Genomic DNA, 12,973 nt, shown 5'->3' with positions numbered 1-12,973 from the left:
TGAGCCTCGACTCGGATCATGTCTACATTGATGTCACCAAGAATTTTGCTTGAGTAAAAACTGTCTAATTGTAGGTTCCGATCCACTGACTGAAATCTTGACCCTAAAGAAGTTGGTGAAAATTTTGCCTTTGAATTCCAACAGGTTTGCTACTTTGTCCAGAAGTTACCATGCGGTTTCTTAACTCATATAAGTTGACGTTGGTTATTAGTAGTTAAAGTTATGCGGATCTGGCGACTTGGAGGTGCCCGATCCTCTGTTCTAGGTCTGGAGAGCAGCGACAAAAACAAGGTAAGGAACCTACACTTGTGGTTAAATGCATTGCTAACGTGGAGCCCCAAAGTGCAAATCCAGACCTTTTTCTTGGTTTAATTCTAAAAAGTATTTTCATCCCCAATTTCTCTAAGAAAAGGTGCCATTATACGTTCTGATTTCATGCTTTTGGTGATGAGAAGTGTGTTACCAGCACAAAAGAAGACACCAAGAGTGTGAAATGCTGCTTCACTGAATTTATTGTAACGCTTATTATGTGCCAATATAAAAAGCTTCAGGCAGTACAAGCGTATCAGACTCTTTAACAACTGGTATAAAATGCCTGAATGTGGGGGGTTAACAGATCACCCGGCCTGAGTATCCCCCAGTGAAAGCTTTTACCTTAATCATCGTTACCGATCACTGATAGCGCGATATACCACGGGTTCCAAAGAACATACCCGTGCCAGCAGGCAGTGAGCATCCACCACCTGTGTTCCTAAGGAAGGTGTGCTACCGATACAGGGTGCATTTAACCCGGCGGCAATCTGGCTAATGGGGGGGAAAAAACGGTGAGCTCGAGGCGGTGTGGCGCAATCTGAGAGACCAAGGGCAGGACAGTGGGTCTTCTGTCAGCCCAAAGGGAGAACGTGGTGAGAAAGGATAAGAGCGTTCTTGCAGTAGGGCTGTGTGGTGTCTGGACGGGTACAAGACACGGCAGTCGTTAGTGTGAGCTGTTTGACGGGGCGCTCTGGCAGCGGGCCGTTCCCTCACCACCCCAAATGTGGAAATCCCGTCTGCTCAGAGCCCTCCGGTCCCTGCAGGTCTGTTTCCCTTCCAGGTAAAACAGCGAGAACTCTGTCGTACCACAAACAGACGAGGACAGCATCCTTGATTCCTGTCTGACAAAGCGTTCTGGACTGGTGACAGATGTGGGGAGACAAGAAAACATGTTTTCCTTACATCAATATTTTCCGAGTTGCCTTCACAAATAATGAGAGAAGAAACTTTTTGTGTCAGCTCAGACTGCAGGGCATGGTGGCGCGTCGGTGGAACTCGGGCTGCGCGGATGCTGGTTACTGGCTTCTGTCGGGCTTTGCGGGGAGACGTCTCACTGCCCACGCTCGTCCGCGTCCCGTAAAGGCCAGACGCTGGGAGAAGATGGGAAGTCGGGGTCAAACAGCAGCATCACGAAACAAAACCCAACCTCGACCCTGCGTAACGGTATTTGGTTTATTGGAGATGTAAGTTAAAAAAATCAGCATGGATCTAGCCCAAAAAACGAAACAAAAAAATTAGTAGACAGATATTTCTTAGTGACAGATTAATACTTTTCTCAAGGTTTTTATCCAAATATATTAACTTTGTTTACAAACTGTTACTCCAAGTAACAGTAAAGTTAGTGACAGAAAATCAACTTGTGTGTGTTTAGCTGGGTATATATGTAGTAGCAAAGGTTTTAGGTAGAACTCCAGAACACGCGAGTCTTGCGGTTTAAGAAATCGGAGGAATTAATTTTGGAACAAAGCAGAGTAGTGAAAGCATTCAAATTCACTGCTGTGCAACTTGTATAGAAAAGTTACCCCAACTCCAAGTCTATTAACACAAGGATTTTCTCATTTAACACAAATACATAAAGCTGACAGTCTCTCTTAAAAATTTGCTCCCGTTTCCTGTAAAATCCCAGCAGCTGATCCGGATTCCATTCCAGAGCTGTCTTCAAGCCCTTGGTTCTCTGAAGCACAGAAGTATTTCACTTTCAGAGGGTGGCCAGGAAGCCAAGTGAGGCGCATGTGGCATGAAATAATTTCCTGGAGAACAGATGTAAAAAAAAATACACATCTTTTAGCATCTTTATACTGCTTGTCTGTTGAGGAAAGTAGGTATTATATGCATACGCTTTCTTACCTGTGTTGGAATTTCATGGAGTAGGACAGTGTAGTCGAACTCAATAAAATCATCTTTCCTTATCTGGACATGTATCAAAGAGGGAGAAAAAACAGATCAAGAACACAAGTTAGATTGTTGAAGTTTCGAGTCTACCCTGATTTACTTGACGGCATTGAGCTTGCTTAGGGGGTGAGATGAAAGGGCTCGAGAGGGCTGTGGTTGTTGGCTGGAGTAAGATGGGTTTCGTATGTGGAGAGACGGAGAATTAGGAACATTTCCTGCATAAAAACTTGGAAGGCATGAACTGCAGCGTGGCTCTGTGGTCTGAGCATTCTCTGACATGAAACTAGGCTGACTCAGATGCTAATTAATCGAGTTAACCCCCAAGTAAATTTGAGAATCTGACCTGACTATTAATCTCTCCTTCAGAGAAATCTCATTCTAAATACCTTGGGAGTAAAAAACGAACGCTGCCTATCGATCACAGATGACTGATGGAAACAAAGCTCAGGGAACTCCTAGTCTGTATGCCGTGGGTGTAAGGTATGTTCCCCAGAGAGTGTATGTCAGGTACTAGACTGATGCTACCGTCAAGCTTGGCTAGGAGGGCAAAGAGTACTAGGAGCGACTTAGCACGGGGCTGATGAACTGCAGGACCCTACGCTCGAATCTCCTGATTAAACCTGCAGAAGTCAACAAGGCAAACCAAATTTTGTCCAAATGATAAAATTTTTCCACCAAAATCTGGACAAAATACTTGTCCAGAGATGGAGATGTTTGTATGGAGAATCGACTGGGATTTTGGGAGAATCGCAGCCACTATAGAGACTGTGAGCTGTTGACGGCTGTTGTGTTCTCTGCTGCTTGGTAGATGTAGCTTCTGTAACGCGGATGTGTACTTCCCACTCGGCTTACCCACTGCTTCACAGACTTGACTTGTGCCATGAAGTAACCCACGTTCTCTGTTGACTTTTCCCACATTATGTAGCTGCTGCCAGCAACAGCCAAAGCCCATGCTGGCTCCAGGGCAGGTTCAATATTGCCGTAGCTGTCTGCAAGGGAGAGAGAGTGTCATGTAAAAATGATTCATTCTGGCCGTTCAGCAGAAAAAAACCCCAACAAACCACGGAACGCTTTTGCTTGGCGCAGCACTCTTCCTGGGAAGGCTCTTCCCTCAGATGTGTTACGGTCTTGAACAGGGAGGAGAAGGATGCTAGACTTGCAGTCACAGTACAAGTACGAAACCGTGACAGAACTGAAATTGCCAAGAGACGCTATTTATTCCCAGGGTCTCTGCAAGGAGGAGAGAACCCCGAGATCCGCGATAATGGAGATCCTTAGCTAGCCAGGAGGAAAGGCGGGACTGGGGCGCTCTGTTTCCAGGGTGGAAAAATTCTGTTAGTCATCCCCTGTGAATTCCCAGCCGCAGCTGGGGAAGGTGTGGGGGTTAAGGCAGTTGTTCCTATGTGAGGACGTTTTGCATTTACTTGAATATAAAATTGCATAGGCTTGGTTTTAAATCCAAAACACCGTCACAACATTGTGTTGACTACCGTTGTTGCTAAAACGCAGCAGGCTTTTTTTCTCCCCAAGAACTGCTGGCAAGGTGGAACTGTTTGGATAGTTAGCCCTATGGTTTTAGAGTGCTACTGTAAATAGTCTGCTTTTTAAAATGCATGTACATTTGCTTGTGTTCTTAAAAGTGCCCAGACTCTTTGAGATAAAATGAAATACAATTGGTTATTTGGAGGAATCTACCTGGAATATTGTTTCCAATTATTGGTTTGGTTTGGTGCCTTATTTTTTGGTACAGTCTGTTGTCCTCTTCTTGGATCTGCTTCTGGTCTTTGGTTTGCACGCACTTGATATTGACAACAGGCGGAGACTTTTTCTTCGGATACAACACTGTAGCGATGCAGCTCCCGGCATTTTCCTGTAAAGGTAGAATTGAAAACTGTTATTTTTCATCAGGATTTTATTTACCAGCAACACATTCTTAAAAAAGCTCTTGGGATTAACATGTGAAGCATACGTATGGAGTATGTATGTGTCTTTATATGATGCTTTGTACGAAGCTGTACAGGGGTCAAGAGAGTCTTTAGATGGATTTTTTTTTTTTCCCCAGAAACATAAAGAGGTTAAAACCAGAAGGCTAAAGTGATTTAACAGAAGGTTTTAATTAAAGCGTAGCAGAAGTGCACCAAGTCATCTTGGAAATGTGTTTGAGAGTTCTTAAGAAATAACACTAATTGATAACAGGGAATTTCATTGTATGATACTTCAGCCTTGAAACAAAAATAATCTAAAGTTTCATATTAAATTCTGAAAATAATCTGAATTTCATACAATGTGTGTGTAATAGAAAAGCAGATGCTTACAGTAAAACTGCTAATGACAACTGTCCAACAGAATGAATGGAGGGGTTCTAATTAAAAAGAGCACACAACTGTCAGCTCTTTATTCTCATTTTGGGGTGTGGATGCAGCAGGAGCTACAGTTGGATCGCGGGGGCTGTACTGTCCCACTGCATTTGGGCCATCGCAGAGTTTCACTCGGGTGCTTGATGGCCTCATGTGACTTAAGCAAGAGAATCTCTGCAGGTGCTGAGCAAAGCAGGTAGTTACGGTGCTCTGACCGCTTGGACCCCAGCGGAGGCGGAGATACTTGGGTGACGCTGTGAGCAAACTGTGCCTCACACTGGAAGTCAGGGAGAAGCATAAAGGTAAGTCCGTTGTGAAAGATCCACTTATGACAGCACTTAAATATACCCAGTTTTAGGGATGTCAAACTTCATTTAATGCACACTGGCAGAAGAAACATGGTGGACCATAAACTCACCCCGCTTTTGTAGTCTTCAGTAGTGAACTGCAGGTAATACTTGTGACCAGAGCCTGGGATGTTCTGGAAGAAAGAAGGATTCAGCCATCAGTTAAGTACAACCTTACGTGCTCTAACTCCCGGAGGTGTTGCCGTAAGCGCAGAGGCAGGAACACAAGGATGCCCTGGCTACCTCAGGGTAGCACTGTAGCTTCAGGAAATTGGTCAGATGAGATGATTCTAGCAGCAAACACAAAGGGTCTTAACAACAACAATAACTAACCTTTCTATTAAGGGATGTTTTAAAGCCTTTCCTCACAGAGAGATGCAAGAAGAAAAATGCAGTTCAAAGTCCTTCGCAGGACAGATTGATACTGAGTAACTTTGAAAATAATAAAATTACAAATCAGTGTTCAGCTTCCGAGGAGGTATTTTTTGCACAGGCTGTCAGAGTGCCCTTGAATATACAAATGAATCAGATCTTGCTGACTGATTCACAGCTGAACAGCAATTACGCAGGCTAATTTAATCTGAGGGATGCTAACCTCTCCATTTTTTTCTGTTGTGACTGGAAAGAGAATAATTTTGCTGCACAGCAGGGCAGAGCAGGATTTTGATCTGCCTGCTCTGTTTTGCCCTGAAAATACCAGTCATTAAGTTGCCCAATCAACTATCCGAGATCCCGCTTGTCAAGGAAAAATAAGACTCCTTGCTGATGGGAAGCAGCCAGTAGCACCTCTTGTAGCACAAAACATCAGAAAAGCCTTGGAAACGCACACCTTTGAAACAGGTCATTTTCTTGGATTTGGGTTTTTTTCAGTTTGTTTGGGGTTTTTTTCTCCCTGTTGCTGACAGAAATGGTTCAGTTAACAAATTGTATTTTTGGGGTGGGATATCACGGACTGTCCTGGCCCCAAGCATGCTGAAACAGAAACTAGCTTTTAATGTTTGCTGTGAAAAATACTAATTACTCTAAAACAGGATCAATGTCTCATATAGAGAAACGTAAGAGCAAAGCCCAATACAAAGTATTTGCATTATCTCCTCTTTACTTCATTAGTCAGGCTCTTATTTTCCTACCAACTTTTATATTCACATTTGAAATTTCTATATTTACTTTTGAGTGGGGAGTCCAAGTAACAAATAGTGTGGAAAATGTTATATTTCTTCAACCAATTGCTTGTACAACAACATTTTGTGTCATTGATCCATTTGGTATATGTTTCCAAGCCTTTCCTTTGGTTAAATCAGCTAGAAATAAATGAAAGGAAATAAAGTCTTTTTTTATATGCTATACTGTGATTTATTAGACAAGCTTTTTGATATACCAGCCAGGCCATTTCTCTGTCTGAAAGTTTGTTCCTTTTGCATGTATTAGCTGGTTTACTGAGAGGCATGCTCCATTCTCATAAACCTCTTCTTGCTTCTATTTGCTACTGGTGTAGGATATATTGTTACACAGGGACATGTGTGAGCCAGTATGTAGAAAATGCATTTTACTGCAGAATGCAAGCTTAAAGCACATCTAAGTATTTAAAGTACATTTAAGTCACATTACTGTATTCCAGCAACAATACCTATTTGTTAGTCTTATTTGGTTTTCAAGTACAATACTCTTCAGATAAACAGGAGGAGAATTCTGTTTGCGTAATTTTGAAGATTAGAGCCCAAAGCAAACGTGCATGTGTTTTATTTATCTAAACTTGAGCCTTTGTGTTCCCATCATCCTTTCTTCCAGGAAGCCATTAGTTGTATAGTGTTAGCAACGTTTCATTCCCAGGGCAAGGCCATCAGCCCAGCACCTGCCTTTAGTACATACACAGAGTTACACACTGCAGATAAGAGGGCAAATTGGTTTAGTCACTTGCTCTACTTTCACGAAATCCCCTCTTGAAGCTTTACAATGGCACAAGTCTGGAGCTGGATCCAGTTGACACCGTGAAGGGAATGGAGAGAGGATGAGTTCAGACTTTGATATCTCTTCTCTGCCACCTCATTTCTCCCCTTCTCTCCTGCCCCCATTTGTGTATTGGTTCAAATCTTGTCCTCAAAATGACAGAGATTATGACACAAGCAGACACTCTTGATGTAGCAAAGTGGTAAAAACTAGCTTTCTGCAATGCAGGTTTACAAGAGTCAGTAATTTGTGGAGCTAAAGGAAGGGTCTAATCTCTCACAATAATCACTGCAATTAGGTCTAAGTTTCTCATGACTGTAAAGATACCCAAGGAATGTTACCACTATAATTTCTAACATTCCTCATTTGATCAAGTATGGGTATTTTTTAAGCACAGTGACCTAGGGTTATTCCTTTTCTTGTCATCAGATGAGAGAACCTGAAATAAAGTCAGTTGTATTATAGTACTTCTGAAGCAGAGGAAACTTGGCACTGATTTAACACCTGATAGTGGATAGGGTTTCCTGCTGAACCTTTTCCTCAAGTACAGCAGCCCAACTGCGCACTCCCAGTTACAGCATCAGGGTCTTGACGTCTGCAATGGAAGCTCTTTCATAGTTAAGCCAGACCTTTTCTGTCCAGCCTATTCAGTCATTTAAAATACATTCAGCTTCTCTTCCAGTATTATTTGTTCTTGCATTGGTGTCACCCATTCTCTCTGCTAAATTAAAAACCATTTTTATAGCTGTGGTAACTTTAAGAGTTAGTGATCAGATTCTGACAAAATATCTCAGCAGTTTCATTGCATTTGCTTGATATTGAGCACTAATGAAGAAAAAAATCAGTTGGGCCTTATCATAAACTTATTATTCAGTCTCTGATTCTTCTCAACAGAAGGATATAGAAAAGCTTTGTGAATAATGACTTGGTAAACATGCAGTTTAAAAAGAATACATAATTCTGTGCTTATGTGGTTTTTGAAGTAGATACTCTCTTCATTTGCAAGAACTCCACCATAGCAGCACTACTCACCTAGAAAGCTTTCAAGTGGCGCTAGAGAGCTAAAATACGTACTCAAACTGGCTAGGCACACCAGAGAGCTTCTTCGATCTTACCAGGGAGAGGGAGAAGGTACATCTGGCATGAAACCATTTTAACTTTTACAAAAGTATTTCTAGTTTCTAAGAAAAACATCACTTTCATTTCCACTATTATTTTCCACTATCATCCCAAAAATGCATCACTGTAAACCATCACAGAGTGTGAGTTAAATAAGAGCTCAGGAATATTTGACATCACACAGTGATGGCTGGCTGAAAAAGTGTCCAAAAGAGAAGAAAACAAGTGAGTAATTCATTTTTCCACTGAATATCTGGGTCACGAGATTGTTTTATTTCTGGGCTCAAAATTAATGCATCTTCCATGACAGAGCTTTAGTACTGTAAAGGCCAGAATAGTAATTTAAGAGCAGTTTCATTCCAGGTCCTGAAGGAGGTGGTTTCGCAATTGGTTTATACCGCTCTAACTCCCCACTGGCACGAAAAGGGATGATCCCTCTCTTACCCCTGGCTGCAGGTTTCCCTCTCTTCTCCTGTGTGCTTCCCCTCTGGCATTTCTTCCCTGGGATCAGTTTTTGGTTGCTGGATCACAGAGGGCTGACCTGATCACAAAGCACGGAGAGAGGAGGGAGAGATGTGTCCTTTGGGGGCTTGCCCAGGGGGATTCCCACCTCGCAGCCCTGCCACAGGCCCTGCAAGCCAGCTCAGGTGGCCTATGGCTTCTGGATGCGTGGCGGAGATGTCCGATCCACAAGCAGCCAGGTGAGCTCTCGGGCTGCCCCAGGCAGCAGGGAAAAGCCTGCAGAGGTGGCTATTTTCTCTACCTCTCAGTATCTAGCTTTCCCCACACAATTTACCTACCCTGCCACTGATTTTACCTTCCACGCCCTAATGTGGGGTCCTGACTGTTGGAAATAAGTCAAAATCTTTTAACTGACCTCTAGTATTAGGACCAGAGTCCTGATATTACACTATTTTGTGTCGAGATGAGCTTGTGAAGAGAAATATCCATCTGTAAAATTGTATTTTGTAGTCCAATTTAAGCGAATGTTGCAGTTTAGCCAAAAGATTACCTAACTTTACCTTTAGACTTCACCTCCTGGTTCACCTACCTACTGCTCAGTTATGATTTCCAGGACAGCTTGGTATGGGAGACTGCTACATCAGTGTTTTGAAAGTTTCTTGAATTCTAGGATCTTCTTCAGCTGGCACACACTAATGCTTCTCTTCTCAAAAATGTATTTTAAAATGCAGCTGTCAACAATTCCATGAGATGCGTGCTGCTGTTTCCTAGAAGACACTCACTTAAGAAAAAACCCACATCAGCGAGAAGGGACAACAAAATGAAAACTGCAGCCGATGGCAAGGTAGGAATTATTCTGTGTTTGCCTTATCTCTGCTTTTGTTGCAAGGAGAGAAAAGCACCGAAGTCTCATTTTATCTGAACTTGAGAAATCCTTCACATCTAACAGAGTTACCATACTGGTGACTGTCTCCAGTCCTGTTTCCAATTACCACAGTTTCATCGGCTAGTGGGCTAATAATGTTACTTTCTAAATACAAAGCTCATGATTAAATTCCATGATAAAATTATTCTATTTTTACTAGATCAAATAATGTATTAATCAGTATATTACTACTAGTAATATACTAGCCTTCTTTAAAAAAAAAATTAAAAAAAAAACAAAAAAAAAAAGACCACCAAAAAAAAACAACCCCAGACCCCAACATTTCCATCTCTTGCATTCACATAACATAGCACATTCCTTCCAGGAAATTCTTTTCATTTTTTTACAGTGGGGGACAGGAAAGAAGGAAGTAACAGTGTCTAGTACATTTCTCCTCTTATTTTCACAAAGCGGGCAAAGAAAAAGGGGAAATAAACTGCAGAAAGGGGTTACAGCAAGCTCCTACAGCACCAAGTACTGTGAGGAAATAATTAGGTATTTCACTTCTCTATAATGAACCCGTTTTTTTCCTTCCTATATTACAAGGCAGGTGGCTGATGGTGGAAAAAATCCCCTCCCCTCCCCACAACCAAAACTACCTCGCAAATACTCAGTTACACTGGGGTTGGAAAGAGGATCTGCACCGACCTTTTACTTCTGATATGTCTCTTTACAAGATCAGTGCACTGCTTCTAGCAGGGGACACTGCTCCCAGAGGCCATGTTCTTGTTCTTAAAAGAGGCACAAGCATTTGTATATGTAAATATATGCATAAGCATACTACCTAGTAACTACAAAGCGAACACTTCCAGGTTTTGAGAGGAAAAAAAATAGCAAATTTGTCATAGATGTCCGCAGCAATTTCATAGGAAGAAGGAAATCCCACACTAGCACATCTATCCTCAGCACCTCTTAACACTACATGTTTACTGATGATTTTGGGAATGATGATGAGAACAGCAAGTTACCTAAAGGGTATGGTCTCAGATAGATCTATACCAGGATATTGTGTTTGCATTCCCAGACAGGTAGTGTGACTAACGCTATCTTTCAGCCTTAAGCTACGCAAAGTAATACACAAATTCTGAATTTTTATGCAGTAGTTTGTGTTTCATCAAATTTAATTGGAAATTATTCTGCTCTGTTAAATGTTATGTGCAGCTCAAACAGGCTTCAAATTGTTTTGGAACCACTGCCAACTGGGATGTATGTGGAAGACTGAGGCTTAAGTTCAATGTTGTAAGGACTGCAGTAGTACATCCTAAACATTTTCAGCTGGCTTGGAACTTTGTTCTCAGAAGGGAACATTACACCATCTTATTCTCAATGTTAGTGAGGGCCTGGATTAAGCGAGCTGTGCAGATGCTGAAGGACAGATGTTGTAAGATTTCCTTTTCAGATGCCAGAGCCATGAAAAGGATCTCGTGGAATCCAGTGCTGCATGTGGCACTTCATACTGGGAATCCAAAATAACTAGCCCTCGTTTTAGAGGGCTGCCCAGCACTAGGCTGGAGAGAAAGACTAGATAAGAGGTCTGGTTTTAAATCCCATCCACTGCGCTAGCTCAGACCCTCTTCAGCTCTCTGGGAAGGTAGCACTTTCCTCCCAGGACCTACAGCAAACGTTCCCCAAAAGTTTTTGCCTGTTCTTTTACTTTCAAAACCTGAGTGAGCTGTAAAACCAACCCAAAGCTGTGGCCCGAGGAAGAGGAGGGCTGAGTGGTGGTGCTTGCAGGCAGCGGTGGGGCCCTGATGGTTGGGGCAGGCTGTGGAACGGAGGCAGGCATGGCGCAGGCACACCGGCCGTGCCCTGGCCACCGTCTCCAGCACCCCTGACCAGCTCTTTGGGCTGTGAAAGCTCTGCCCTCATTGCTGCCTCTGTCTAGGACTCCCGCCCCTTTCTGTCACCTCAGTTTGACTTGTTTTTTGGAAGATAAAGGGATGTTTTCTGATGGGAACTGCATCACCTTTAGTTGTAGCTCTTGGTCTCCAGAGGTAGAAAGCCAAAGCCTTTCCTTCCCTACTTGCACAAAGATGACGATTGCTCCAGAAGTGATTCTGCTGAAAAGGTTTACTTATCAAACTATTTTCTTTCCATCATGTGCCCACCATGTGCCTCGATTTCCTCTTTCCCTCACTTATGTTATGCTGCTTTTGATTCCAAGTCGCAACCTCGACCAACATACGGGGCGCTGGGCTTGGATTCGGGGGATATTTAAACCGTGAATAAGTTAACGACCTTTCAAGGCGCATCCCTGCTGCCCTCTGAGGGGACCCGGCTGCCCCCGGCCCCCTGAGGGAAAGGACAGCAGTGTCCTGAGGGAGGCAGGAAGGTGCCCGGTGCCCAGCGCGGGGCCGCGCTGCCCTCAGGGCGGCTCAGTTCCCCACCACTGCCCTACTCTTATTATAATAATTATTATTAATTATACTTTTCCCCACACCGGAGCCACCCCGATAACCCTCCGGTTTCCCCCCTACCTTCAGCGCGGCCTTGCGGACCTGCCCCAGCGCCTGCAGCGCTCCGGGGGACGCCGTCTGGAAGTTGAGGTGGTGCAATGCCACCCTCGCCGCCCCCGCTGCCAGGCGGCTGCTGGGGTTCAGTTCCCGCTCGGCGTTCGGTGCCGCGGCTGCCGGTAGCAACAACAACGAGCTGAGGAGGAGGAAAAAGAAGAGGAGGAAGGCGGCGGGCGGCGCGGCGCTGAGCCCTTGCATGGTGCTGAGAGACGGTGGGTGACCGCGACGGCTCCGCACTGAGGCGAGCTCCGCCGAGGGCCGGTACTAATAGCGGGGCTGAGGAGGTGGGGGGGGCCCGGCCCGCTACCTCCCGCCCTCCCTCCGCCCGCTGTCAGTGCCGGGAAGCGCTCGGGTAAACTCCTGTCCCTTCGGCTACTCCTTCCTCATCCCTCCCACCTGCTTCAGCCCGGTTGGGGGGTTTAAGGGGGGCTTGGGGGGGTGTCTGAGGGCAGCCGGCCCCCCCCCCCCGGCTCCCCTCAGACACCCCCCCAGCCCAGAGAGGTGTTCCAAGACACACATGCAGTCGTAATACAATTATAACAACACATATCAGAACAAATAAAGGTAATTATGTGGAAACCCCCCCCCATTATCTCCTCCTCAGCATTTCGACAACTCAACACTTCCCAAAACTAAACAGGCTCGCTCAGAGAACGCACTTTTTCCCCAAGATGCAGCTGAAATATTCCAAAAATTGTACACGAGAAGCAGGAGGGAAACGTTCCTCCCTGAAATAAATCTCCCTAAGGGAAGTTTTTTTGGAACTCGGTATGGTTGTGTCTCTTGTAGAGTGAAGAAAATGAACAGAGACAGCAGCCCAGCGGCCAGATTCCCTTAAGATGATTTTTTTAGGACACAAGTGGGCTTGCTGCCTTGTTACTCCTGGAAGCATCTCTTTGGGAATGAATGTGGTATAACGTAAAAGACTGCAATACTTCCTAGGTTAAAAATGCTAGGTTTTTTTTTGTTTTAATGACCTACACTATTACCATTTGAGCAGATGGGTATTAGTATGCGCAGCTGGGAATCTATTTTTATGCTTCTGCATGTGTATTGGGGCATGCTTCTGGGCTGGGACGTCAAAGAAGCAGATCAAAA

General features: G+C 44.1%; 1 protein-coding gene across 1 annotated transcript; it reads right to left on the bottom strand.

Annotated features, from left to right (window-relative positions):
• Positions 1-494: 494 nt before the first annotated feature.
• On the bottom strand, positions 495-12,254 carry LOC104630141 (ovocalyxin-32). Its single transcript, XM_075761667.1, has 6 exons — positions 11,840-12,254; positions 4,981-5,043; positions 3,901-4,075; positions 3,058-3,194; positions 2,161-2,223; positions 495-2,063 (listed from the first exon to the last, which is right to left on the bottom strand). Exons 1-6 carry the CDS (start codon positions 12,071-12,073, stop codon positions 1,905-1,907), a joined length of 831 nt encoding a protein of 276 aa, XP_075617782.1. The 5' UTR covers positions 12,074-12,254; the 3' UTR covers positions 495-1,904.
• Positions 12,255-12,973: the final 719 nt, after the last annotated feature.

This window comes from Balearica regulorum, chromosome 9 (assembly GCF_011004875.1).
Source record: "Balearica regulorum gibbericeps isolate bBalReg1 chromosome 9, bBalReg1.pri, whole genome shotgun sequence".
NCBI classification, from domain to species: Eukaryota; Metazoa; Chordata; class Aves; order Gruiformes; family Gruidae; genus Balearica; species Balearica regulorum.
The sequence above is the reverse complement of the archived record's forward strand: the minus strand, read 5'-3'. Positions and strand labels throughout refer to the sequence as shown.